This window comes from Capsicum annuum, chromosome 3 (assembly GCF_002878395.1).
Source record: "Capsicum annuum cultivar UCD-10X-F1 chromosome 3, UCD10Xv1.1, whole genome shotgun sequence".
Classification (NCBI taxonomy): domain Eukaryota; kingdom Viridiplantae; phylum Streptophyta; class Magnoliopsida; order Solanales; family Solanaceae; genus Capsicum; species Capsicum annuum.
In genome coordinates, this window is record NC_061113.1 from 74,879,821 (window position 1) to 74,907,097 (window position 27,277).

The 27,277-nt window shown below is 35.7% G+C and overlaps 1 protein-coding gene across 1 annotated transcript; it reads right to left on the reverse strand.

The window, feature by feature from the left end:
• Nucleotides 1-15,669: 15,669 nt before the first annotated feature.
• Nucleotides 15,670-19,497, reverse strand: LOC107865376. Its single transcript, XM_047408341.1, has 4 exons — nt 19,296-19,497; nt 18,463-18,488; nt 16,425-16,598; nt 15,670-15,756 (listed from the first exon to the last, which is right to left on the reverse strand). The coding sequence occupies exons 1-4, from the start codon at nt 19,495-19,497 to the stop codon at nt 15,670-15,672; spliced, it is 489 nt and encodes a 162-aa protein (XP_047264297.1).
• Nucleotides 19,498-27,277: the final 7,780 nt, after the last annotated feature.

Here is a 27,277-nt window from a genome sequence, read left to right on the forward strand (position 1 = left end):
GACTCGTAGGGGTACATCACGACCTATGCTTGCTACGTAGTTTTGGAACGTAGGATTTGCTACTAAGGATCACACCCTCTACTGTCTAACTGGTGAGCCCTCATCCCTGGATTCACTCGGTGCTGAATCCTACTCCCAACTATAAAGACACTGAACTGACTTAACTGAACTATTACTGATCGTATTGTATAACTTATTTGAACTGGGTTCACTAAATTTTACTGACTGATGGAATACTACTGAGATCTATAACTGAATAGGATTAATGAGATTACAAAAATTATAGAGATTACTGATATCACTGAGCTCACTGAGGTTACTGAGATTACTGAGGTTACTGAGTAGGTCTAAACTGATACTGAATTCACTAAATTTTTCCTGAGTCATGTGACTGACTGAATTCTAATGATTATGAATTGACTGAGAGTATCATGAAAACTAACACTGACTCTAGGCACACAACTAAATTGTTGGGTACAAGTACCCCAGGACCCAATAGCATGAAACTAAAAAAACTTGACAATTTTTGAACACATGACCAATATCAACAATTCATCATGCATTAAGTTGGGGATTTCATGAAGCACATGGTTGTCATAATGTTGTATATGGATAGGAATGCATATAATCATGTCATAATTTCATACTATAACATCATGAGCATTCTAACTAACATCTACAATGCACATCAATAGCGTGGGAGTCATTTGAACATAAGGGTAAAATATGTATTTATCGTTTGGGTCACAATTAAGCTATAATGCATAATTTCTATTCTCTTAGACATTTTATCAAACACCATACATGCACCACTTAGGGCATAGGAATAATCATCAAATTAACACATCATAACCAACTAAGTTCATAGTTTTCAACTTGCATGCTAACATAGTTTCATAAAATAAGTAAAGATTCCAATTTGAGAATAGTACAACAACAACCACAGTAACATAATTAATCCATAACATGAATATCAAAATTCATAGTTTAAAACCTGATTCTTGGGGTTTGTGGATGAATGAAATCCATGAATGAATACTATGCATACCTTAGTTCTTAATTGTACGAAGATTGACAGAGAGATTCTCGAATTTGAGTATTAAACTTTAATCCTTAATTGAAAATCCTAACTTGTTCTTGAGAGAAACTTGAGAGAGAGACTATATTTTGGTTGAATTCGAGATAATTCCCATGTTTTAAACTTATATAGAGGTGGGAAATTGACCCTTTTGCCTTTAAAAATACGGACATTTAATGACTGAAACTAGGCATCGATGCTATTATCGACGTGGCACGTCGATGGCATCGACACTATAGTGGACACATCACATAATCATCACATCGAGTCTCAGTACTTTGACCCTGGAAACCTACAACAATATCAACCAATGCAATTGGCGATGCGACGCACTAAGATCACGTTGGTCCACTGTTTTGGGATTCCGGACGTGGTCTAAACGAGGTATAAAAAATCCAAAACTTATCTGAGAATACCTATTGACCTTCCTGATCATTAATTAATAGAAATATAGACTACTTATGAATGTTAAGATCATGAAATGATATTGTATACTTTCGAAGGCCGAAATAAACTAAGTCTGGAAACTTAGCTTGAATTTTCTAAGTATGGGATGCCCCTTAACAAGCATAGATGAACTGAATTACGCTTAGGATTTTATGGGGTCTTATAGTATGTTGTGGAGGTCCATGATACATATTATTTGGGGAAAATGTGGTTTGAAATATGATAAAGTACCAAAGATTTTGCACGAAGATAATGTAACATGCATAATGCAACTTAAGAAAGAATTATAAAAGGAGATAAAATAAAGCATATTTCACCAAAAATTTTCTATACACATGAGCTATAAAGAATAGTGATATTAACATGCAACAGATTCATTTGAGTGACAAGAGAAAATTGAAGGAAAGGTGTTATTTAAATCTTGAATAAAGGATTGGTGACAGTGACCAACTTAAAGGGTCAAACATAATTAGGAAACTTGATTAAATTAATTGTGAACTTGATTATTATTTTAAAACTTTATAATCTTTTCAAAAATACAAATCAATCCACTTTAAAAAATACAAATCAACCTACACCCCTTTTATCATGAAATCATCAACCATCTCTTCCCTCCCTCTCTCCCTCAACTAACAGTTCTGCAAAATTTCTCCCTTCAATCCTCGATGACTTCAACCTTTGGTGAAAAATAGTTGGCCGAGTTCCTTTTGACTTATAACTATCAATCGACGTGACAACAGTGCTCTCGAGCGACAATAACTTTGAGGTCTTCGTCGTCCCATTTCTTCTTCCAAAGGTAAAAATTATGTCTTTTTAGTTATGAATAAAAAGAGGAACTTGAACCAACTTCTTTTCTAGTATTGATTAACAATTTCAATATTTCTTTCTTAAATTTGAAATATAGACTGAAGAAAACCCTAATTTCTGGCATTTCTTCTCTACTCTTTCGGGTGTAAAATATAATTTTTTGTTGCTGTTGTACTTCTTGTTGTAATTGTAGTACTTGTTGTCGAAATGTTGATTCGATTTTATTGGTGTTTGTTGAGTTTTTTGAAGTTTATTTTTTATTGTTTGTGTTTGTACAAATGCAAAACAACAATTTTCGTAATTTTTGGTCACCGTTAATGTTCTTAGTGTGTGTGTTGTGTTGGTGTTGCTGGGTATATTTGTTTTTTTCTTGGTAAAAATGGTGTATTTGATATTAAACGTTGATAGTGTTGTTATTTTATTGAACAAAATCCTGGTACTTTATGTTTGCAACAGATGAATTATCTGATGCAATATATGAACTATATAGTGAAATAAATGAACTATCTGATGCAATAGATGAACAATCTGATGCAATAAATGAAAATCTTTTGCAATAGATAGAATCTGATGCAATAATGAAAATTTGATGCAATAGGTGAATAATCTAACAGATCATTCATATATTGCGATAGATGACTCTTCTATTTAAAAGAAATCTAAATAATATAAACAATTAATAACAGTTCCAATAGATAACTCATTTGACAATAGATGAGTGATCTATTTTTATTATTTCCAATAAATTTCTTATCTGTTGCAACAGGTTGGTTATATGTTGCAACCGGTAACCTACCTGGTGTGATAGATGAGTGATCTATTTTTACTATTTCCAATGGATTACTCATCCATTACAATAGGTTGGTTATATGTTGCAACAAATAACCTTCCTGGTACAACAGAAAAGTAATCGGTTTCAACAGATGAGTGAGCTTTTTTATTGTTTTCAATAGATTACTCATCCATTGCAACAGGTTGGTTATATGTTGCAATAAGTAACATACCTGGTGCAACAGACCAGTCATCTATTTCAATAGATGAGTCATCTATTTTTATGATTGAAATAAATTATTCATCCATTGTAATAGGTTAGTTATATATTGTAATAGACAACCTACCGGTGTAATAGATGTGTGATCTATTGGAGCTGTTATTTTACTATTGTGTATGTCAGATATACTGTTATCCTTTTTTAATGATGCATTAATAAATTATAATCTGTTTTATATTTTTTGTTATTCGTAGATTATATGGCTTCCAAAAGAAAATAAACCAAATCAAGTCCAAGTAAAGGAATAAGTGAAACAGCTAGGCTACATCCACCACACTATGGGCTTGCTTTAAAGTGTTATCTCAATTAGAAGCAAAAGATAAGGAACATGGGGAGAAGGAATATTTCAAAAGAGATGATCCAAAAGCTAATAGCTCTTGCACCATAGAGTTGGTCAAAATCTTCAGCATTGATAGTTATCCTATGAGAATGCAGTGCGATGGTGCCACAAATTTAACAGGTGATTTTGTGGTTAAGTCATCCATGGGAAAATCTTCTGATGCCTTCAGAAAAATACTTCGAGAAAAAAATTCGAAAACTTATTTTAGGGACAGCTGCTTTGGGCAATATCTTGATTTGTCGGAGGACAACAATGTTTGTTTCTAAATGAAAATGGCATATGACATTTTCGAGCATAGGTTTATGTATGAAAATAAAGATAAGATGGATGAGGTATGAATAAATTAATGGGTCATGCCTCTTTGTGTTGGTTAGAGGAGTTGGTCATAATTACTGAATTAAAATGTCATCCCCCTCCTTCTCAAGCTATACCTATTCTAACCCCAAGAAATCACCCCACACACCCAAAAAAGGCAAATACAAGTCGAGTGATCGTGATGACCTGGTGTCTCTTGTTGGTCCAAGCTTCAAAAACATAAATTTGATAGAAGTGTTGAAATGTAAAAGGCATTCAAAGAAGCACAAGAAATCATTGTGCTTGGTTTAGTTTGTACATAATATTCTTTGGGCGAGATATGTTAACAACAACATACCACTTGGTTTGATAAAGATCTCCGAGGATCTTGATGAATTTAACAACTATCCTTGGAGTTATGAAAGCTTCAAAATGACTGTCAAATAGTTGTTGACTCTGTTAAAGCCAAAGAAAGTCAACTTATATGGCTTTCCATGGACTTTCATGGTAAATATTTCTTTTATTATGACATGATTCTTTTTTTTCAATAATGCTTTTGGTTTATTGATATTATTTTATAGGCTTGGGCATTTGAAGCCATTCCTTATTTGAGACAACAAGTGAACTACCATGAAAAAGTTTTCTGTCTAAGAATCCTAAGATGGTTGTTGGCCAAAACTGATAAAAATGAAAAATTCTTGATCTCTTCAACTCCCAAAGGAAGCAGTAAGTCTAATTCTAATTAAATTTTTATTTTAATTAATGATTTTGTAAATTATTTCATCATTATTCTAATATATGTACTGATTAATTTTAGACTGTCCATCCGTGGCTTGTTCCAACCAATTGATAGTTTAAGATGTCATTTTTCTTGCTTTACGGTCTGCACAAATTTTATCGGACCCTTTAGTCATTGGTAGAATAAATAAAAAATTCTTTAGAGCAACAACCATCACAAAAAAATAATTTTAGAAGGTGGGCTTGTTATTATTGATGATAGTAGTGGTAGTGGTGCTGTTGTTGGGGATAATAATGCTCCTCTTACAATTTTTGAAACAATAAACCATCATGATTATGATCAACTGGTTATATAGATTTTGCTACTTCTAGCAAATGTTTGGCATGAAAATGTCAAGACTGCAATGCGAAACATGATGGAGTAATTAATGCTATTAATACATTAACAGTTTCTATAAAGAAAATGACATTAAAGAGTGGTGCTGTTTCATCAAAGAGGATTTTATATCCATACACTCCACTAGAGATCAAGGTTTCTAAGAGAAGAAGGAAAGAAATTTCCTAGGCAACATCAAGCATCGAAAAAAGAAAAATTAAAACTCCTTTGTCTTTGTCTTGTACCCTTGATCAATGTACAAGTGCCACAAGAAAGTAACATGAGCTAAAGAAGGTGAATCTATATCATCTGTTCTAATAAACAAATAGACACATATACGTTTTAACAGATGATACATCTGTTGAAAATTATCAAACAGATTTATACATCTGTTGGAACTGTTATTTAACCTGTACTTCAGATGTGTTATCTGTTGCAACATATATCCATCTGTTTCAACAAATCAAATAGGTCTTCATACTATTTTAATTTGTACCAACATATGAGTTATATGTTGTAATAGATGGGCCATATATTCGAAATTATCATATAACTCTTTTTTACTTGTTTGAATTTATCTCAATAGATGATCTATCTGATGCAACAGATAGATAATCTGTTTTATATCTATGATTAGCATTGATAATTCTAGCTTTTCAGGTAGATGTCACAGTAGAAGCTACTGCTGAAAAATATAATATAACAGTTGATAATCCATCAACTACTTCTATAGAAGAAGAAAAAGTGGAGCCTGTCAGTTTAGGAGAACAGAAGAATTACCCATTTGAAGGGTTCAACAACTAGGACGAGGCTCCAATAAAACTAACAAAGTTGATCAATGACTATTCAGGATGAATTATCAATGGGCTGTGAAAACATCATGCTGGCAGGTACATAAATCACTTTTAAAGATATTTATTTATACAATTCTTGTCGTAAAAACATAACAAATACTACAAAGTGAACGAATCGAGTCTTGATTTTGATATATTCGACTTTTTTGTCGCACATCCTAGAAAGAAAGATTGGTTCTATTTGATGTCACAGTCCCAAACTTGATGGAGTGATGAGGTTTAAATGACATACATATTACTATTAATTAATACTTTATTTAATTACATCTGTGTAGTAATTTTACTGTCATGTAATCTAAAATATATGATAATATGTTACTACCTTCAAAAGAAGGCCAAGTTGTAAATACAAGAGCAATACAGATACACGACTGATAATTATTTGTACTAATTTTACATCATAATGCCTATGATAGGTTTTTTAAACTACATCTGAAAGTTTCCCAAAATGAGAAATGCTTAATCAACATCATCAAAGATTTTAGCATTCCAGCTGGCTTACTTTGGCATTTGGTCGATTAAGTGTACATCCTAATAAATTATGGTGATGAATTCCATTGAGTTTTTTCTATCGCCGTTCTAAAAGAGAGGATCATCCAAGTTTATGACTGGATGTCGCGGAGATGTTCTAGGCCATCATCTGAGTTTGAGACACAAAATTTGGCCAAAATATTTCCTACTTACCTTGATATAAGTGGCTTTTTGGATAAAAAGGTTCGTACTAATTGATCAAAAATTGAAGCATAACAGGATAAAATGGGTAATTCATTTGATGTAGAATATGTTGAAGGAATTGCTCAACAACCCATTGGTAGCCTATAAGTATCATGATTTCACAACGCTTACATTAATTACAAGATATGGATTATCCATCTTTTTAAAAAGTAGGGATTGCGGTCTTTTTATTGTTTCTTACGCTGAGTATTTGAGCGATGGATTATAAGTACCAAATTATGTACTTGATGTCGGATTACTTCAAAAATAATATACTACTCTTTTATGGAAACACGGAGAAGCAAAAGCCAAAAACCGTACGCAAGCGACATTAAGAATACTGTTAACCTGTCTTCTCAAGCAACCCAGATTGCTAATATTGAAAAGCAAAATATTAGTGAAATAAAGGAAATATTGAATGAGAAGAAGTAATTTAAAAACTTACAAGATTTTATTCAAACTTTAAAACATTACAAGAGAAGAGCTTAGGCAGGCGGAAATATTTCTTGTCTAGGAAATTTTTCTGATGCCTTCTCGAGTATTACAACAAGTCTTATATAGACGAGAGAGAGATAATACAGTACATCTAATGCATACAAATATAAGACTAAGATTATTTCTTAGTGCTGATGTTTTTAGCTTTTTAAAAGCTGATTGATTGCTTTGTCCTTTTACTTTTGGAAAGCATCTGGTCGTACGAATTCCATTTAGCTTTTTTGAAAAGATGATTGAATGCTTTGTCCTTTTGTCTTTGGAAAAGCATCTGGTCCTATGGATTCCAGTTAAGAATAGTAAAATGCCCTTTCAAAAAGTAATTTCGGTTCTTTGAACCTCTACTTCTTCGAAGGGTCATTTCCCTATTCTTAATAGGGGTCCAAATAGGCCATAGCTATCCCTTTAGGATTTAGCATATCACCATTGTTATCACTACTTCCTGTGGAGGAAGCTTCTTCTAGAAGTTGTAACATTTCTTCTTCATTGGTTTCTTGGCTGTCCATATCTTGTAAAGCCTTCTTTAGTTTTTCTTTTAATGCCTTCTTATTTTGTAAAGCACTGGTTGAGGACGCTGTCGTTTTCTCTTTGTCTGGAGTTTTTGGAGCTACTGGCTTGGGAGTCCAGCCTTTGATCTTTATCTCTTTGGATAAATATTTGATTCTGTCTTGCTCTCCTTTAGCGAAGTTCCAAGAAATAATGTAAGAGACTCGCTTCTTGATAAAGAATTTGCATATCTGAATATGTTCTGGGAGGGTTACACACCCTTCTTTTGAACAGAAATCAGTGAATCGATTTAAGAACTGTTGGGGAAGGATTTCTTTGATCCCTCCAAAATATATCCACCATTCATAGAACCATCTAGGAATAATGGCATCTACCATAGCTGGAAAATATTTAATAAACCAGGTGTGTCCTGGTCTAACATATAAAAAATTGAACCATGCAGACTTATAGTCGTACCAATTGTAGGTTTGGGGCCTATGGGGCATGGATAGTGCAATTGGTGTATGCAGGTGATCTGCGAACCAGTTGAAAGAAGTTAATACTCTTTTAATGGTGAATCTAGAATAATCAATATATTCCGGATTCCGCTCATTCATAGAATGCTCGATCTCAATAGAATCAGTGTCTACAAGGATGGGTTCATAATATCGTCTTATTTTGAGTGGGTTCTCAGTATCCACGAAATTTTTATCATTGTAGACCGGCTTGATTAGTTGATCTAATGGATATCTTTCATATTCCTTATCTAAAGCAATAATAGGCATTACTTGAGTGATAATGAATTTGAATTCTTCCTTGATGGGAGGAGTTGGTATTGGTTTAACCACTGTGGGGTCTACAGCTTGTGCAAAGGTTTTAGGATCCTTCATAGCGTAACTCTGTTTGGACTGAATAGATGAACTCGATGATTGCCCTTTATCAAAAGGCTTATTAGTCTTTAAATCTACCAATTTGGACGGCATTGGTGGAGGGAGCTTTGGAAATTCTGCCAAAGCTGCAAATTTGTTTTGGAACGGTGATTGAAGTTCCGATTTTAGTGCAGGCCTCTGAGGGACTGATGGTCTTAAGGGATTTGTTGAAGCTGACGAGAGATCAAATGGTCTAGCCATCTTGGTTTGTTCTGGTTTACTGCCTACTGGGATTTTCCCCAGTGTGGTAGGTCTCATTTTGGCCCTGTAAGAATTCTCTTGTTAGAAAATCAGGAAGGGAATTATTTTCTCCTTTGATAAATTCAATTTGAAAATCAAAGCTAGATAGGAGAGCTTGCCATCTAGCAAATATTTGTTTCGAAACCAAATTTTTAACATCCTTTTGTAAAATCTCTTTAGCAGATTTGCAATCTACTCTTAGTAAAAATTCTTTATTAATAAGATCATCTTGAAATTTGGTGATACATAGCACTATAGATAAAACCTCCTTTTTAACTGTGCTGTAATTCTTTTGAGCGGAATTCCATATTCCAGAAGTAAATTTGACTAACTATTCAGAAGAAATAGTATTCTCCTTTTGTTTCAATATACCTCCATAACCAATATCCGAAGCATCAGTTTCAACAATCATAAAGGCTTCAGGATTAGGAATTCCTAGGCAGGGAAGGTTCTTGACTAATTCCTTTATTTTGATGACAGCATTAGTTTGCTCAGAACTCCAAGGGACTGGGTTCTTTTTAAGTCGTTTGTAAAGAGGTTTGCAGACTTGTCTAATGTTAGGGATGAAGTCTGCTACATAGTTAAGACTTCCTAAGAATCTTTGAAGTTGGGTTTTATCATTAATTTCATTAGGGAATTTGGAGGAGAACTCTATGGCCCTACAGATAGGTTTATAACTACCTTGATAAAGATCATGCCCTAAGAATCTTATGGAGGTCTGAAAGAGCTTCATTTTCTTAGTACTTATGACTAAACCATTAAACTTAACAATCTTAAAGAAAGTGTTGAGATGTTTAAAATGGGAATCAATATTTTCTGAGAAAATTAGCACATCATCAATATAAACAATCGACATGTGACTATAAGGATTAAAGATCTTGTTCATGATGTTTTGAAATTCTGAGGGAGCATTTTTAAGACTGAAAGGTAAAACATTCCATTCATAATGCCCAAAAGGGACATTGAAGGCCGTCTTGTATTTATCCTTTTTAGCTATTTGAATCTGCCAGAATCCTAACTTTATATCAAACTTACTGTAAAGGTGGGCTTTGAAAGTTCTTTTCAAAAGATCCCTTTTGTTAGGGATTGGATGCCTGATCCATTTTAGGACCGCATTCAAAGGCTTGTAATTTATTACGAGCCTGGGAGTTCCTCGCTCCTTTTCGGCACTGTTATTGACGTAGAAGGCAGAGCAACTCTAAGAAGAATTTGAGGTTCTGATGATACCATTTTTTAGCAAATGGTTAATTTCGTCCTTACAGATTTCCATCATTTCCTGGTTCATTTGGATGGGCCTGGCCTTAGTAGGGATGGCCTGTTCGTTGAAACCAGTAATGTAAGGAAGTTCTACTGGATGTCTTTTTCTTTCCCAAAAGGCATTAGGAAATTCTGAACAAATTTCTTCCTCAAAAGTCTTTTGGAGATTGATAATTTTGTTTACCATCTGCAGGGTTTTTAAAAGTTGTTCGATTTTCTTTATTTGAATTTCTTGTTTAAGAAAACCAATATGTGAAGAGAGTCTGTTGATTTTAAAAGCAGTCCTTTCTTTAATAAGGGTGCCTTCTTCATGAGAGAGAGGCCGTAATAAAGGGAAGAACAGATTTTGATTTAAAATCGTTGTGTGAATTCCATCAAAATCACTAGTGTAAGGTCGAATTTGATTAATAAAAGGTATTCCTAGAATGATATCTTCCGTGATACCTTCAGTGATGACGAAATCATTAACAAGACAAATTCCATTGTTACAGATATGGGCTTTGGAAAGCTTGTAATCGATTTGCATCTTTTTTCCGGTGGAAGAGTAGAGACGAGAGGTGCTTTTGTGTAGATATTTAGTGGGTATAAGTCCTTTGACGATACAATTGCTGTCGGCGCTTGTATCAAAGAGGGCAACTCTGTTAAGAACGAAGTCTTTATCAACTACAATTTTTACGGCGATATATTCGCTGTAAGCTTTAATGGCTGTGATGGCAGCATCGGAGGTAGAGGGAGAAATGAAGCCTGGGAAGGAGTTGGGTTCCTTAAGATGATCATTTGAAATATGATCACTGATTATTAGGGAATCCTTGGGAGATTCTGTTGAGGAGACATTCTTTAAGACTTGTTCGGTAAGAATGTTGAGTTCTACCCGATCAAGTCTGATTTTTAAGTCTCTGATTTCTGCTTTGAGGGTGGAAATTTCACCTTTAAGATCAGCTATAGATGGTTCGACTGGTTTGTCGAATCGAGACATAACCTGTTTCATGCTAAAAGGCTGAACGATGGATTTGTGAGGCTTCTCTTCATGAGAGAGCATCATCCTTTTGAGTTCTAGAAGGTATTTATTTCTAGTCTCCTCATCATGGATGTGCTCTATGATGTCAAACAAGATTTCTTTGGGATTTCCAGAAATAACATTAACGGTCTTTTTTGTACAAGTACAAAAGGTGCCGTTACAAATGTAATCTTGGCCAGACTGGGATTGATCGGACTCATAGGCGGCGTTGATAAATTCCTCATTGCTATAGTCGTCACTAGAGGAGCTGAGAGAGCCGGAAGAATCTGATGAGTCTTCCATTATTGAGAATAATTTCTCTTTGGTTTCTTCAGAGAGACCTAATTGGTTGATCTTATTTTTCTTACCAGACTTACAATCCTTAGCTCTATGGCCCGTTTTACCATAAGTCCAGCAAGCATCTTTATTTGTAGAGAATTTTTTCCTAGTTTTCCTACTAGTTTTGTAAGATTCCCTTTTGAAGGACTCCTTTCTAGGTTTGGATTTTTTATGAGACTTATAGGATTTTCTCCTATGTTTCTTATTGGAAGGAGAGGATAGATATGTGAAACCGAAATCTTGGCAGAAGGTTCCTAGCCCATATTTGGAAGTGTTGTCTTCTTAAGTTGTTTCTTAAGCTTAAGGTCGGTGCAGAGGTCTATCCCTACGGTGGTGATGAAGCTTATTATATCCCCATAAGTTAAAATTCCGTAGGGGATTTTCCCTTCGAATCTATCTTTGATTTTGGTCCTAACCTTATTTGCGAACAGAGGAGGAAGACCACTAATGAAACGTTCTTTCCAAAAGTCATTGTTGCAGTCAGGTCTAATCATGATTTTGACCAAGAAGGTCTCTTTATACCATCTAAAGTCAGCTAAATCTTTGCAGGTGAGATTGTTAAGGATTTCTAAACTCCTATCTTGAAATAATTTGGGTTCACCTATAAAATATCTAGCTATATGATATAGGAGGGTAGCACATGCGTCTTCTTTTGCGACCTGCTCAAGTTTTTCTTGCCCATTTTCACTTTTGACAACGACCGTTTCCATAGCCGTGGCCTCATATATAAGGCTTTTAACGTCATCTGTGAAATAGTTATCCCACCAGTGTTTTATCATACTAGTGAAGCCTGCTACGATCATTGTGGCTGCCTCTTTGTCAGAAGCCCCTTTAATTTTGTAAGCTGTGATGGCAACGCCCATTTCATGGAGTTTGTTATAGATTTGGTGTTCAGCCTAACCGTCAACATTCCATTCAGTTATTCCTCTACCATCATGGTTAGAAGTGGAGAGGTAAGGGTTTTCTTCAAACTGGACGTCTGGAGGAGAGGGTCGTTTGTAATAGTTTTTCTTAGTAGAAAAATGTTCATGGGTGAGTTTGGAAAGGGAGTCCTTTTGGCTGCTGGTCTCGCCTTTCTCAGAAATTTTGAATTTAGAGAGTTTCTCATTGATTTGCTCTAAGATTTTTCCCAAAACCTTAAAGTCATCGCTGAGATTAGGGAATTTCTCTTTTTGGAATTCAGGGATTTTAAATATGGGATTGGTAATGAGATTAGGGCCCGAAATGCTTTTCTCAGGAGTAGGTGAGCTGAAAGGAAGCATCGAGCTCTTAGTATCTCCTATTTGCTAGGAGATAGTATGAAGGACCTGATTAGTATAGTTGTTTTGTTCAACTATCCTATCTAGGTCTCTATTGATGGGGGCTGATAGGGGTCTATCATGCTTCTTCTTAAAGGGTGAAGCATTGAGGATCTCATTAGAATGAGGAATTTTTATCCCTTCAAGGGGAAGAGTAACGGATTCAACTATTTTGTTACTCTGCGTATACCATTTATTAATGATAACGTGAAGGGATTCATTTTGGTTTTCCATTCTCCCAGTGAATTCAAACCATCTGAAGAATTTGATGTCACATCGAAGTCTTTTCATATCAGCTATCCATAGCCGACCAAATTCTTTTTGCTGCTCTGTAGAATAAGTACTGGTGTACCATTTTCTTTTTATTGCGTCTTTTAGAAAGTACCAGCGAACCTCAAGGGCTTTGAGGTCTGGAGTATACTCATCATTGGATTTGATGACCTCTAATCCTGGGTCCGTTCTAATTTTTTGACGAGGTATGGTGGGGGGAGGTTCCATATCCGAGGCAGTAGGGCTACCTGGATCATAGGGATTCTCGGGTTCTAGGTCTTCCTGGACCCGAGTATGTTGCTGGTAATAAACTTTGGGAACAGGACTAGAGAAGTCAACTCCTTTAACTTTTCCCTTGTCAGTATCATTGTCCTCACTTCCCTCAGGGTTTCTTGAGGTAGAAGCTCTGTGTGAGACAGATCGTCGGAATGAAGAATGTCTAGAGGCTTCAAAACCTAGGAATTTTAGATCAATGGATCCGTCAGGATGCTGGATAACCCGTTCGATCTGAGATTTTTCTGGATAGGTAGGGAGAGGTTGAGTGATAGCATCAAAGTGCCACTCATTGTTATGCATGATATCATTCCAGAGGAGAGCCTTAGGAACAAAGATATTGCTTCTGTCTTTGTTTGCCTCCATGAGGGTAGTAACGCCCCTAGGGCTTGTAATTCTAGCTTTGGGAGCTAGGGTCATACCCATAAGTCGATAATATACTCTGTATATTATTGCTATTTCCCTAGTATTATCCTTACTTTTCATGTTTTTTGTCTTAACATTAAGTGTTAAAACATCAATGATGTTAGGATCATTAATATCTACTGAGAAATTAGGGTAGCAATTAAAGTATACCGGGCCATCGGCTAGGTTACTTTGAATTACTCCTAAGAGTGAATCGTTAAAGTTCAATAGATGGGAATCTCTGAGGATAGCACAGACTGGGATATCAAGACCCTGCCTAAAAAGTGGCTTAATAGCCACTTGAACAAGACTAACATGAAGATAATTAAACTGACTTTTAAATCGGTTTAGGTCAAGTTCATTTAGTAAATGGATAATTTCCAAAGAATTATTAATGGCGATAGTAGACTCAGAGGTCTTGATGTTATGTTTTTTTAAAAAACTAAATTTACCGATCTGATAAATCGTTTTAAAAGGTTCTTCTAGAATACTCCAGTTTTGAAGATCATTTTCAATATTAGCAATCTGGGTTGCTTGAGAAGACAGGTTAACAGTATTTTTAATATGATGGTTGGGATTCATTAGAAAGGAAATACTGTCTAGAGACTGACTGGGAAATCTAATTATTCAAATAAGATAACGAGAAATCTGGCCAAAATATTGCCTACTTACCTTGATATAAGTGGCTTTTTGGATAAAAAGGTTCGTACTAATTGATCAAAAATTGAAGCATAACAGGATAAAATGGGTAATTCATTTGATGTAGAATATTTTGAAGGAATTGCTCAACAACCCATTGGTAGCCTGTAAGTATCATGATTTAGTTTTATTTCAGAAATTTCACAACGCTTACATTAATTACAAGATATGGATTATCCATCTTTTTAAAAAGTAGGGATTGCGGTCTTTTTATTGTTGCTTACGCTGAGTATTTGAGCGATGGATTATAAGTACCAAATTATGGACTTGATGTCGGATTACTTCAAAAATAATATACTACTCTTTTATGGAAACACGGAGAAGCAAAAGCCAGAAACCGTACGCAAGCGACATTAAAGATCCACAACGATCAAAGCTGAATTTTGTAGCACTGGATGAAGAACAACTTGTCCATATTGAGTAGATCTTTATAGCTTGAGTCTGTCAAAGTAATAATCTCTCTTTGGGAATTGTTAGCACCAATGGTTAAATTGTTGATTTGTTTGTAGAGTAGATCATTTGTACCCATAATAATTTTTTTTACATTTCATTTATTTATTGATTTATTTCATGTAATTTTTGAAGGATTTGATTTATTTTATATTTTCTATGAATATAATTTAATTCTTAGTTTTGAACTTATTAATTAAAATGGAATACTAGATTCAAACATCGCAACAAATAATACATCTATTGCAACAGACGACATATCTGTTGGAATTTATCAAACTAATTTAGAAATATATTACAACATGTAGGTCATCTGTTGGAAATTATCAAATAGGCCTTTTTACTGTTTTGATTTGTTCTAATAGATTACCTATCAGTTGCAACAGATAGATAATATGTTGTAATAAATTATATATCTATTGTGATAGATAGACTGAGAAGCATCTGCATAATGCAATAGATGACCAACCCATTTCAACAGATAATCAATCTGTCACAATAGATATACTATTTTTTACAACAGATAGACAATCTATTGCATTATAAAAAATTCAACTTTTGTTAAACATAAAAAATTGCCACTACATGTAAAGTGAAGTGGCTTAAAATAAAAAATTGTTATGGTGTTTCTCTCTGTACATCTTCTTTATACACAGGATCCAAGCATCTAGTTAGTAACCCATAAGCCCAGGTCTCTTTCATCTTTTCTACAATGGTGTCGCATAGACCAGCCATTTTTGTGTCGGTGAGGAAACATTCGATGTATGCAAGCGCGTACGACCTGCACCGATTTATTTTTTTGAAGGTCTATGTCCATATTTAGACCTTTAAAATCTCATGCTTTCTTCTTCAACACTTCCGCTGGCAAATGATCCATCAGTTTACTCTGCCTCAAAAAGCTGGGGAATAACTCCAACAGTAGCTGCATGTGGGTAAAAAAATTACAGTCATCGAAGACTAGTAAGTTGCAGTCATAAACCATAATCTTTCCCTCCTCGAGACGTATCTCAATAGAGAGAAAATATATGACTTTCATGTTTATGACTACAAGAATTCTCTTTGCCTTGGTCTATCTGTTGCCATGTGGATATGGCCTCTTCCCTCTAATATAGTTAATCATATCTTTTTCCCATTTTTATGTAGAAACTAACCAATCAAATCCTGGGTGACTAGGAGTTTTAGCTGGCCTAGTGAGCTCATTGTACCTATTCTTGAAATTGTTGTAGTAGTTGAGGTACATTATCATATCGACAATATCATAAGCATCCAGGTACACTAATTTCCTACCTCTCATAAGGCAGAGAATTTCATCAATATACTGTGATATAAGAAGACAATTTTTAAATAAGTTAGTAATTATAAAGAAGAAAAATATAGTGGGAAGATGCGATGGATGGTCCATCTATTGCAGAGGGTTCTCTAAATCTATTCACAGATTACCTAGCTAATGCAACTTATGTAAATTTATTGCAACTGAACCACCACCAGTTGCACCAGAATACCCAGATATTGCAACAGATTACACATTTTTTGCGTAGCTTCTTCTTCATGGAGTAGATTAGAAGGCTAGTTTAGGAAAAGTAAACTTACCTTGTCCACATACCACTCACGTATATTTGTCATTATCTTGAAGTATTGGGCGTCAAACGTATGCATGGTGTATTTTTGTATAGATTTCTTCTTCTTGGCATGCGTGGTCTTTCGCAGTTCCTTCTTCTCTTCATTGCCAAGTGCCACGTATATGTCCACCTTCTTCAGTGGACCCTAAACTTCAATAACTTTTAGAGAGGGAGGAGTTGCAATTTTTTTTGTTTTTAGACTGGAGAGTATTTGGATAATTTTTCTTTTGTCCTGTAGGAGTGTATGGCTCCCTCACCTTCTTGGATGGTATGACACCCCTCTTAGATTTTAATTCCTCAATAGCTTCAGTGATAGCCTCTAGTTTTTCAAGGAGTTTATCCTGTCTATCTTTGTATACTTTGTATTTACAATATGAACATAAGGGTGAAAACGGGTGAGAGGGACCACTGTAAGGGTAGGAGAGACTGGTATAAGGGTGAAAGGGAATTATGTAACGTGTGGTTTCAAATATATTTATTTTTTCTTGAGCATCAACATGCTAATCATCATGATTGGCAGTAGCATTAGAATCAGGATGGATACCACCATCATCAACAGCTCCACCAACAATACCCCCAGAAGAAGCACCCGAATTTGTAGCAGTAGATTGGTTATGAAGAGCTTTAACATTAGGCTGACCTTGCCTAACTACTCTTCTTATGGCTATTTCTCCAGCCAATTCCTTCTTTATTAACTCCACCATTGGGTCTTCTATTGTATCAACAAGACCTAGAGTAATAAAAGAAGTCAAATCCAACTCCTGCTCAGTAGGTACGATCCAAGGGTGCAAAACCTATACAAAAAGACAGATATATTTAAATCATATAATAATAATTTACAGTTAGTTGGGTTACATATTAACACTGTTAAAATATGCAATAAAGGATCTATTTGCCACAATAACTGATCTATATGTCGTAACAGATTTATAATATATTACATCAGATTGTCCATCTGTTGCATAACTTGCAGTAGATAGGTAATCTATTGAGTCAGGTTCAAAGAACCAGAGTAGCAAATGGTTAATCTGTTATAAAATATGGATTATCTATCGCAACAAATTATTGATCTGCTACATTAGTTTTAGTGGACGGGTAATCTGTTGCAACAGATGACCCAGCTGTTGCAACCGATGAAATATCTATTTCAATATCTTTCTTTGAGTCAAATTATTTTACTTGAAAGAAGACGTACTAAATCATCCGTAGGGTTAAAGAGACCATCCTCCTGAATTCTTATGCTGCTTTTTGTAGCTAACCTTCTAAGGATCCTTGGATGGCAAAATTCATCCGAGTAATCCTTGACCTACTTTCGAAGGGGAGGAATGACTTCAAATGCCTCAGCCTAAAATATGTAAATAGGAAGCAAGCAAAAAAATTCATAATAATTATTCAATATAAGATAATGGATGAGTAAACAAATAGTGATTAAATTTACCATGAAAGCCTAAGGAAAGCCATATAATGTGATCATCTTTGGGGATAGAATTATTAGTAAATATTTGACAGTCAAGTTGTAGCTCCGCAGGGATAATCATTGAATTTCTCAAAATCCTCAATAAATGCTAACAAATCATCTTTTATGACTTTCTTGATGTCTCTTGCCAATATAACGTAATCGGCAAACCAAACTAAGCACAATTGATCCCTGTACTTATTTGGTATGGTTTTATCCATAAGATCTTCTATCAAATCCGCCGCTTTGTAGCTATGTCCAACAACCCATCTATTTTTCTTTACATTTGTTGGTTTTGGTGGGTGGTTGATTGAATAATGCCTTCCGTCTATTTGATGGTAATATTTTGGTTGTCCTTCTTGCCTTGGACCTTTCATGGGATGTTTTCTTGATGAGAGGATCTTCTGGATGATCGCATCTCAAGCATGTCACTATGGTAAACTCTTTCAAGCCTAAACAAACTAGCATGCCACAGTAGTTAATCTAGATTTCATCTATCTTTTGGCCCCCCTCCATTAAAACTTTATCATCCCCCACATACTTAATCCTGTACTTGAGAAGACCATATACCATGCTTATCTGAAAATGGGCAGTATGATCCTCATGCAGATTAAGAAAGCGTCCAAAGCAGCTCTTCTTAAAAAGTTCGTCTAGTTTTCATTATTCATAAAATTCCTAAAGTCATCAAAAGGATTCCCCAACTGACATTTAAGTGCAACATCACTAGTCAGTTTTGCAGGGTCATCTATCGGCATCGCAACTTGAAGTATGTCAATACAAATAGTCTTGACAGCCCCATGCGGGGATTTCGATCTTAATTTATGCCCCATTGGTGATGCATTATCATCTTGTTTATCTTTTTATTTATCCTCACTTTTATTTTTCTCACTAGCCTCTATATAACCTTATCCACCTCCCTTTTCATAACTTTTCTCAGTATTAATTTTCTCCGAGTGAGATTTTTCAAGAAGTTCCTCTGAATCCATCTGTACCCGAGCCTTTTTTGTTAGGTGGTCAAAAGTTGATCCACTTTCAGTTTCTTTTCTTTTGACAGACATCTTTTAACTACAAAAAACAGAAAAAACAAAAAATACATTACATTTGATGTCTGCATAATATTTTAAAAAAAAAGGTAAGACAAATTTCAATAATTTGTTATATGCCACATTACAAATAAATACTCCAACAGTTAACCCATCAGTTGGAACAGACCTATTAAATATCTCCCAATAGATGTTCCACCTATTGCAACAGATGGACCACCAAGACCACCACCAACACCACTACCAATGCCATCAAGACCACCAATACTTCCACCAAAACCAAGACCATCAATTCCACCATGACCACTAACACCAACACCAATGCCACCAATACCAATACTACCATGACCACCAAGACCACCAAACTCACCACCGATGCCACTAGTACCCACACCAAGGACACCAAGAATACCAACACCATCACCAATGCCACCAATACCAATACCAAGACTACCCACACCTCTACCAAGACCACCAATACCGACACCACCAATAATAGCCACCAAAATACCAAAAATACCACAAACACCATCCAACCATACCATGATAGTCAATGAAAAACTGCGATAAAATCTAGGGTTTTCTCGGGTTATTCCTAATTTTTAGTATCAAAATTCAAAATCGTTAACCCATTCTCAAAGATATCTACTAAAAGTTTTCTTTTACATCATCAACTAAAAAGCCCTAATTTTTAGAATAAAGAACAAATATAGAACTCTTTTCAAACTCTATTACCTGTGAAGACAGAGAAAACAATAGATACAAGCAAGAATAAAGTTTAAAATAACAACTATGTGGTCGGAAATTATAATACCCCATACTTTTTCCTATCTTGAAATCATCTTAAGAATGTTAGAAACTTACTTTGAAAGATGAATCCACTTTTGTACATATGGTATTTTTAATATTTTTACTTTTTATCATGTGAGAAATTGAATTATCTTTCCAACTATACCAATTTCATTAAAATCCAACATCGGAGGAGAAAGTTATGGTCAAAATACAGAAGGCAGTAAAATCGCCCAGATGCGATGGTGAGGCCGATGGACCGTCGGACAAGCGATGGACCATCGATCAGGCCGTCATAAGGGAAATAGTGAGGCCACCTTCTGGATAAGGTGCAACGGGCAGGTTGACGGACCGTCGAACTTGAGATAAACTGTCGCCCAGGCCGTCGCTACTTATGTAGTAAGCCTTTTTCTTAGTCCACGTACAACTGTTGAAACGATGGACCATCACCCTAGTGAAGATTGCCGCACAAGCTATCGCAGGTCCCGATTCAGCAAATTAATGCCATTTTAAAAGGGGCTTTTTGGTCTTTTACCACCTATTTATAGACCCAATTATATCTGAACAAAGCTCAGAAATTCATTATTTTTCTACCATAACAAAACTAGGATTTTCTCTCTAACATTAATCTCCAAGAATAAAATCCAAATCTTCTTCAAGAACTAAGAGATTCAAATTCTTCAAGTTCAAGAACTTCAAAAAACTCAACCCAGGTATGCATAGTGTTCATTCATGGACTCCTTGCGTCCATGAAGCCTCAAGAATCTCTTTCCAAAGTTTAAGTTTATGGATTTCTTTTATGAATTTCATGATTGGGCTACTCTTGTTCATGTTGATAATGAGTAATTTAATTTTATTCCATGTTGGGGGATAAATTTTATATGGATTTGATTAGTAGAGATGTAGATTCATGTAAACCTATGATTAAACCCTAGAATGATGAAATTAGAATTGATTATGATGTTTAATTGTTGTACAATGTTGTTTACACATACTATGCCTACCATGTGTTTGATTAAATGCCTAGATGAAGTAAAATGCCCAACTAGCATGATATCATGAAATCCCCATGAATGTACAAGTTTATGCAGATCATATGTTTGATGAAATGCTTCAATAAATGTATTATGGATTATGAAGTTACTGATGTGTTCAAGGAGGTCATGCTTTGTCAGTTTTCTTCTATTGAGTCCTGGGGGTACTTGCACCCAAAACATTAGCTGTGTGCCTAGAGCCATGTCATGTTTCCATAACGCTCTCAGTCAAGCTATGATCCTTAGACTTCACATAGTCTTTGACTTAGGAAATCTCCATGATCTCATGAACTCAGTCAATTGTCAGATACCAGTAGTATTCCATCAATCAAAAAAATTTAGTAACTTAATCCATGTTCAATTCAGTAAATCTTGTTCAGTGTCTATTCAGATGGGAGTAAAAATTAGCACTGAGTGAACCCAAGGATGGGAACTCACCTGTTATATGAGGATGTGATTCTTAGAAGCAATTCTTGCATCCTAGAACTATATAGCCAACATAGGTTGAGATATCATAGACTGCTATATAAGGGTAGATGAGATGGCTTAACCTGCTATTTAAGCATTTCCACCATTCTCACTAGAGTTACCTATTATATTAGGGTCACTCATATATTGTCCTTACCACTAGCACGGTATTGACATCCTTTAAATCAGGGCACAGATTGGACCTCAATTCAGCTATAATGCATCCTTTGGGGTATTTCGATTAGATGACTACCTCCTACAGTCTCAGTAAAAGAACTCAGATAGTTCTTTAAAATTCAAGACTGTCAAATATAATTAACTCAGATATAGTATGGAACTCAGCTAGTTCCATCAGATTTAGGATTGTTAGATACAGGCACTCATGTTATTAGTTATCAGAATTCAGTCATTAGTCATGTTAGTTATCAATATACTTATGTTATCATGATTTTAGATATAGTTACTATGTATGCATGCATGTATTCTCTCGTTCATATTAGTCAGTTAGCCAATATTGTTCATGCATATGAACCCATGCATTCAGCCTACCTCACACGTATACCAGTAAATTCAAAGTACTGACATATTTATGCTATGGCGTCTTATACCATAGGTTCAGAGACATGAGCTTCAGAGCATCAGTAGATTCCATAAATTAGTAGTCAGAGTTAGCAGTGAGTCCTCATCCTTTGTGAACATGATTATTTCCCTATTAACTCATTAATTAGTTTATTAGTTGGAGTTAGTTGGGGACAAGTCCCATTAACTCTTTACTCAGACAGTTCAGTCAGTTAGAGGCTTTTCAGACTACTATGTTCAGATTGTTATTTCAGCTGTTTTGGGTATTTCATACCCCATTTAGATGTTATGTTTTACTTCAATTAGGTTAACCTTATGGACTTTCAGATTATGTGTCCGCATTATTAAGTATATTATGTAGTATATAGGTAAAAATATCAGTCATGGGTTAGCTTGTGGTTCTTCAGAGTCATGAGCACCGTGTAGCATTCTAGGTACTAGATTTGGGGTGTTACAAACTTAGTATCAAAGCCTAAGGTTTAATAGATTCCTAGGAAGTCTGAAAGCCGCATCTAGAAGAATCTTGTACATGGGTGTGTTGCGCGCTACATTTATGTGTAGGAGGCTATAAGATATTTTAGGAATAGTTTCTCTTCTTTCAGTATTCGTGTTGTACTAGTGAGCATAATATCAATCTAATCTCTCAGTCTAATCCACTTCTTCTCCTTATTTCAGAACATACCTCCCAAGATAAAAACCCAGCCTGTCCAAGAAGACCCCTTGGACGAACATATTTCTTCTATGAAGTTTAGAGCTATATTCAGTACTCTTGCTCAGTCAGTCGCTAATTAGAATAAATGACCAACTGTTATTCCGGCCAATCTAGTGGCCAATTCAGTTGCAGCTAGGATTCAAGACTTCACCTAAATGAATCCTCCATCCTTTCTTGGGTCTAAGACAGACGAGGACCCTCAGAAATTCCTAGATCAGGTGTAAAAGGTTACAAACATAATGGAGGTTATTTTTAGTAAGAGTACTGAGCTAGCTACATATCAGTTGCAGGATATGGCTCATACTTGGTTTAAGCAGTGGAAGTCAGAAAGGACAGATGATGCAGGGTCAGTTGAGTGGAAGGAGTTTGCTTCAGTGTTACTTGATAGATTCTTTTCAGTTTCCAAATGAACCCATCCTAGAGTGGAAGGGTAGTGTATCCGCTTTCAGAAGTCAGCTTGTTTCCTACCTTTGGGAATGAAAAATGATATCTAAAGGATGTGTCTATCATCTTGTTCGAGTTAAGGACACTAGTTTCAAAACTCCCAATCTTAAATCAGTCCCAGTAGTGAATAAATATTCAGATGTCTTTTCCAAAGATATTCCATGAATTCCTCCCGAAAGAGAAATATACTTCTGTATTAATCTTCTTCTAGACACTAAACTTATATCCATTCTGCCATATAGAATGACACCAGTAGAACTCAGAGACCTGAAAGAATAGTTGAATGATCTCTTAGATAAGGGATTCATCATGCGCAGTGTGTCCCCGTGGGGTACTCCAGTATATTCGTGCGCAAGAAAGATGGTTATCTCAGAATGTGTATAGACTACCATCAACTTAATAAGTTCATGGTCAAGAACACGTATCCTCTTCCCAAAATTGATGACTTGTTCGACCAACTTTAGGGTTCTAGCTATTTCTCCAAGATAGACCTCAGATCCGGCTATCATCAGATAGAGTCATAGAATGTGACATTTTAAAAATAGCTTTCCGTACTCGGTATGGTCACTTTGAATTCCTAGTCATGTCTTTTGGTATCACCAATGCCCAGTAGCTTTCATGGACTTGATGAACCGTGTGTTTAAGCAGTACTTGGACATGTTCATCATAGTCTTCATAGATGATATTTTGGTCTATTCCCGCAGTGAACGAGATCATGCAGACTATCTCAGAACAGTGCTTCAGACTCTCAGAGATCATCAGCTATTCGCCAAATTTAGTAGGTATGAATTTTGGCGAAGGTCAGTAGCATTCCTTAGTCATATCATTTTTGGTGATGGCATTAGAGTAGATCTTTAAAAGATTGAGGTAGTAAGAAACTAGCCTCGCCCTATATCTCCATCAGATATCTAGAGTTTCTTGGGTTTGACTGGTTATTATAGATGGTTTATTAAGGGATTTTCTTATATTGCATTCTCTATGTCCAGATTGACTCAGAAAAAAGTCAAGTTTCAGTGTTCAGATCCTTACGAGAAGAGTTTTTAGGAGTTGAAGACTCGACTCACCTCAGCTCTAGTTCTAGCATTACAAGATGGTTCAGGTGGGTTCATAGTGTATTGTAAGGCATCCCGAATAAGTTTGGGTTGTGTCCTCATGCAGCTTGGTAAGGTTATAGCCTACGCCTCCAGACAGCTTAAACCCCATGAGAAGAATTATTTACTCATGATCTTGAGTTAGCCACCATAGTATTTGCCTTGAAGATTTAGAGGCATTATCAATATGGTGTTTATGTAGATATTTTCACGGATCATAAGAGCCTTTAGTATGTCTTTTCTTAGAAAGATCTCAATCTTCATCAGAGAAGGTGGTTAGAGCTCTTTAAAGATTACAACATGAGTATCCTTTATCATCCGAGCAAGGCCAACGTAGTGGCCGATGCTCTCAGTAAACTATCTATGGATAGTGTTGCTCATATTGAAGACAGTAAAAAAAGTTATCTCAGGAAGTCCATCAGCTTGCCAGACAAGCCGTTCGCTTAGTTGATATAGAGGAGGGTGATACATAGGTTCAGAGTAGTTTAGAATCATCTTTAGTTTCCAAGGTGAAAGAAAAGCAAGATAAGGATCCTAGCCTTATCAAGATAAAAGAGTCAGTCAAGGATCAGAAAGTAGAGGTTTTCTCCCAAGGGGGAGATGGTGTGCTGTGTTGTTAGGGTCGTCTGTTTGTTCCAGCAGTAGATGACTTAAGGAAGCAAATTTTTGCAAAAGTGCATGGTGCGCGCTACTCTATTCATACAGGGGCCATAAAGATGTACTGCAATTTATGTGAAATCTATTGGTAGAGTGGGATGAAGAGAGATGTTGTAAAGTTTGTGGCTAATTTCTCCACATGTTAGAAGGTTAATATAAAGCATCAAAAGCCTAGTGCGTCCATGCAGGAGTTCAGTATTCCTACTTTGAAGTGGGAAGAAGTGAACATAGACTTCGTGATGAGTTTGCCTCAAACTCGTTATCAGCATTATTTAGTCTGGGTCATTATAGACAGGATGACCCAATCAGCTTATTTCCTTCTAGTTCATACCACTTATTCAGCCTACGATTTACCAAACTCTATATCAGGGAGTTGGTCAGATTGTATGGTGTTCCGCTATTTATTATCTCAAACAGAGGTCCAGTTCACCTCTCATTTATGGAAAGCATTCTAAAAGGGTCTAGCTACCCAAGTTCATCTTACAAACTTTGTATTAGAGCCTAAGGTTCTAAAGTGTCCTAGGAAGTCTGAAAGCCACATCAACTAGAGTCTTGAACATGGGTGTGTAGCATTCCATACTTATGAAAAAGAGGCTGTGAGATGTTTTAGGAAATATTCCCATCTTTCACTGTTTGTGTCATGTGAAAGAGCATGAGCTCATATTAAACTCTCTTTCTAATTTATTCTCTCTTCCATTTATAGAACATGCCTCCCAAAAATACAAACAGAAGAAGAATAGGGAATCAGCTAGCCCCTTAGCTCGTTTAGAAAAATCCCTTGAATAAGCATGTTTTTCATGCAGAATTTAGAGCTATTTTTACTACTCTAGACTATGTTGTAGTGGTTTAGAATGCTCAGCCAAGTGTTGAATTAGCTGCCTATCAGTTTGAAGATGTAGCTCACACATGGTTTAAGCAGCAAAAAGTAGATAGAGGTGCAGACGCAGGGCCTATAGAATGGGAAGAGTTTTCTACTGCTTTCTTAGATAGGTTCTTTATGCTAGAGTTGAGAGAGGAAAAATTCTTAGAGTTCATTAACTTGAGGCACAAAAACATGAGTGTGAAGAAGTATTCTCTTAAGTTTACTCAGCTAGCTAGGTATGCTCCTTATATGGTAGCTGATAGCAGGTTTAAGATGAGCAAGTTCTTATTTGGGGTGTCTAACATTGTGATCAAGGAGTGTAGGATTACAATGTTGATTAAGAAGATGGACTTGTCTAGGCTTATGGTCTATGCTCAGTAGATCAAGGAGCAAAAGAATAAGGAGAAAGAGAGGAAGAGTATTCCCTTAGCCAAAGTCAGAGGGTGTTAATTATCTTTAGTTCACCCAAAAAATCTTTAGTCCCATCTTCATCTTCACATAGTTCCCTAGTAAATAAATTCATAAATGATAATAGAGATAGAGCACCAGGCTCTAAGTCCCAAGGTAGTGTAAATAGTGGTCATACAAATCTTCTTTTCCAAAAATATGGTAGAAACCATCAGGGTATTTGTAGAGTCGATAGTGATGTATGTTTTGGGTATGTCAATCCAGGCCACTGAATCAGGGATTGTCCAAAGAGTGGTCAGCCAGTTTTCCCCCAGTTCTAGCCAGTTGCCCGACTCAGCAGGGTGCCACTTCCAGTGCTGCCAGTGGTCAGTGTCCTAACTGATTGTATGCTCTTCAGTCCTGAGAAAATTAGGAAAATTCTCCTAATGTAATTACTAGTATATTGAAGATCTTTTATTTACATGTTTATACTTTATTAGACCCTAGATCTTCTCTTTCCGTTATAACCCCTTATATAGCTGTCAACTTTAGAATCAGTCCTGAAATCTTAGAAGAGCCTTTTTCAGTGTTTACCCAAGTAGGTGTCTCTATTATAGCCCGATGGATATACAAGAACTGCCCGGTTACAGTGTCTCAGAAATTTACTTCAGTTGATCTTGTGGAGCTAGAGATGACTGATTTTGATGTCATTCTCGACATAGATTAGCTCTATTCATGCTATGCTTTAGTTGATTGTAGAAGAGTTGTTCATTTTCAGTTTCAAATTGAACAAGCCTTTGAATAGAGGGGTAGTACTACAGCAACAAGGGGTTAACTTATTTCATATCTTAGGGAAAGAAAGATGATATCTAAGGGGTGTATTTACCATATTGTTTGAGTCAGAAACTCTAATATAGAGACTTCTAGTCTTGAGTCAATTCCAGTAGTAAATGATGTCTCTAATGTATTCCCCAAATATATTTCTGGAGTTTCTCCCAAAAGGGAGATTGACTTCGGAATAAACCTTCTTCTATATACTCAACCTATCTTTATTTTGCCATACAAAATGGCTCCAACTGAACTCAAAGAATTAAAGGAACAATTGAAAGGTCTCTTACATAAGGGATTCATCAAACCCATCGTTTCCTCATGGGGTGGACCAGTTCTATTCATGCATAAGAAAGATGGTTCTCTTAGAATGTATATCGACTACCATCAGTTGAATAAAGTCAAAGTCAAGAACACGTATCCACTTCCCAAAATCAATGACTTGTTCGACCAACTTCATGGTGACAATTACTT

Coding starts and splice junctions, on each gene's coding strand:
- LOC107865376 (XM_047408341.1), bottom strand. CDS start 19,497: ATGGTATGGTTGGATGGTGTTTGTGGTATTTTTGGTATTTTGGTGGCT. Junction 18,489..19,295: donor TGGTGGTCTTGGTGGTCATG/GTAGTATTGGTA, acceptor GCCCATTTTCAG/ATAAGCATGGTATATGGTCT. Junction 15,757..16,424: donor GTGAGTGGTATGTGGACAAG/GTAAGTTTACTT, acceptor ACCCACATGCAG/CTACTGTTGGAGTTATTCCC.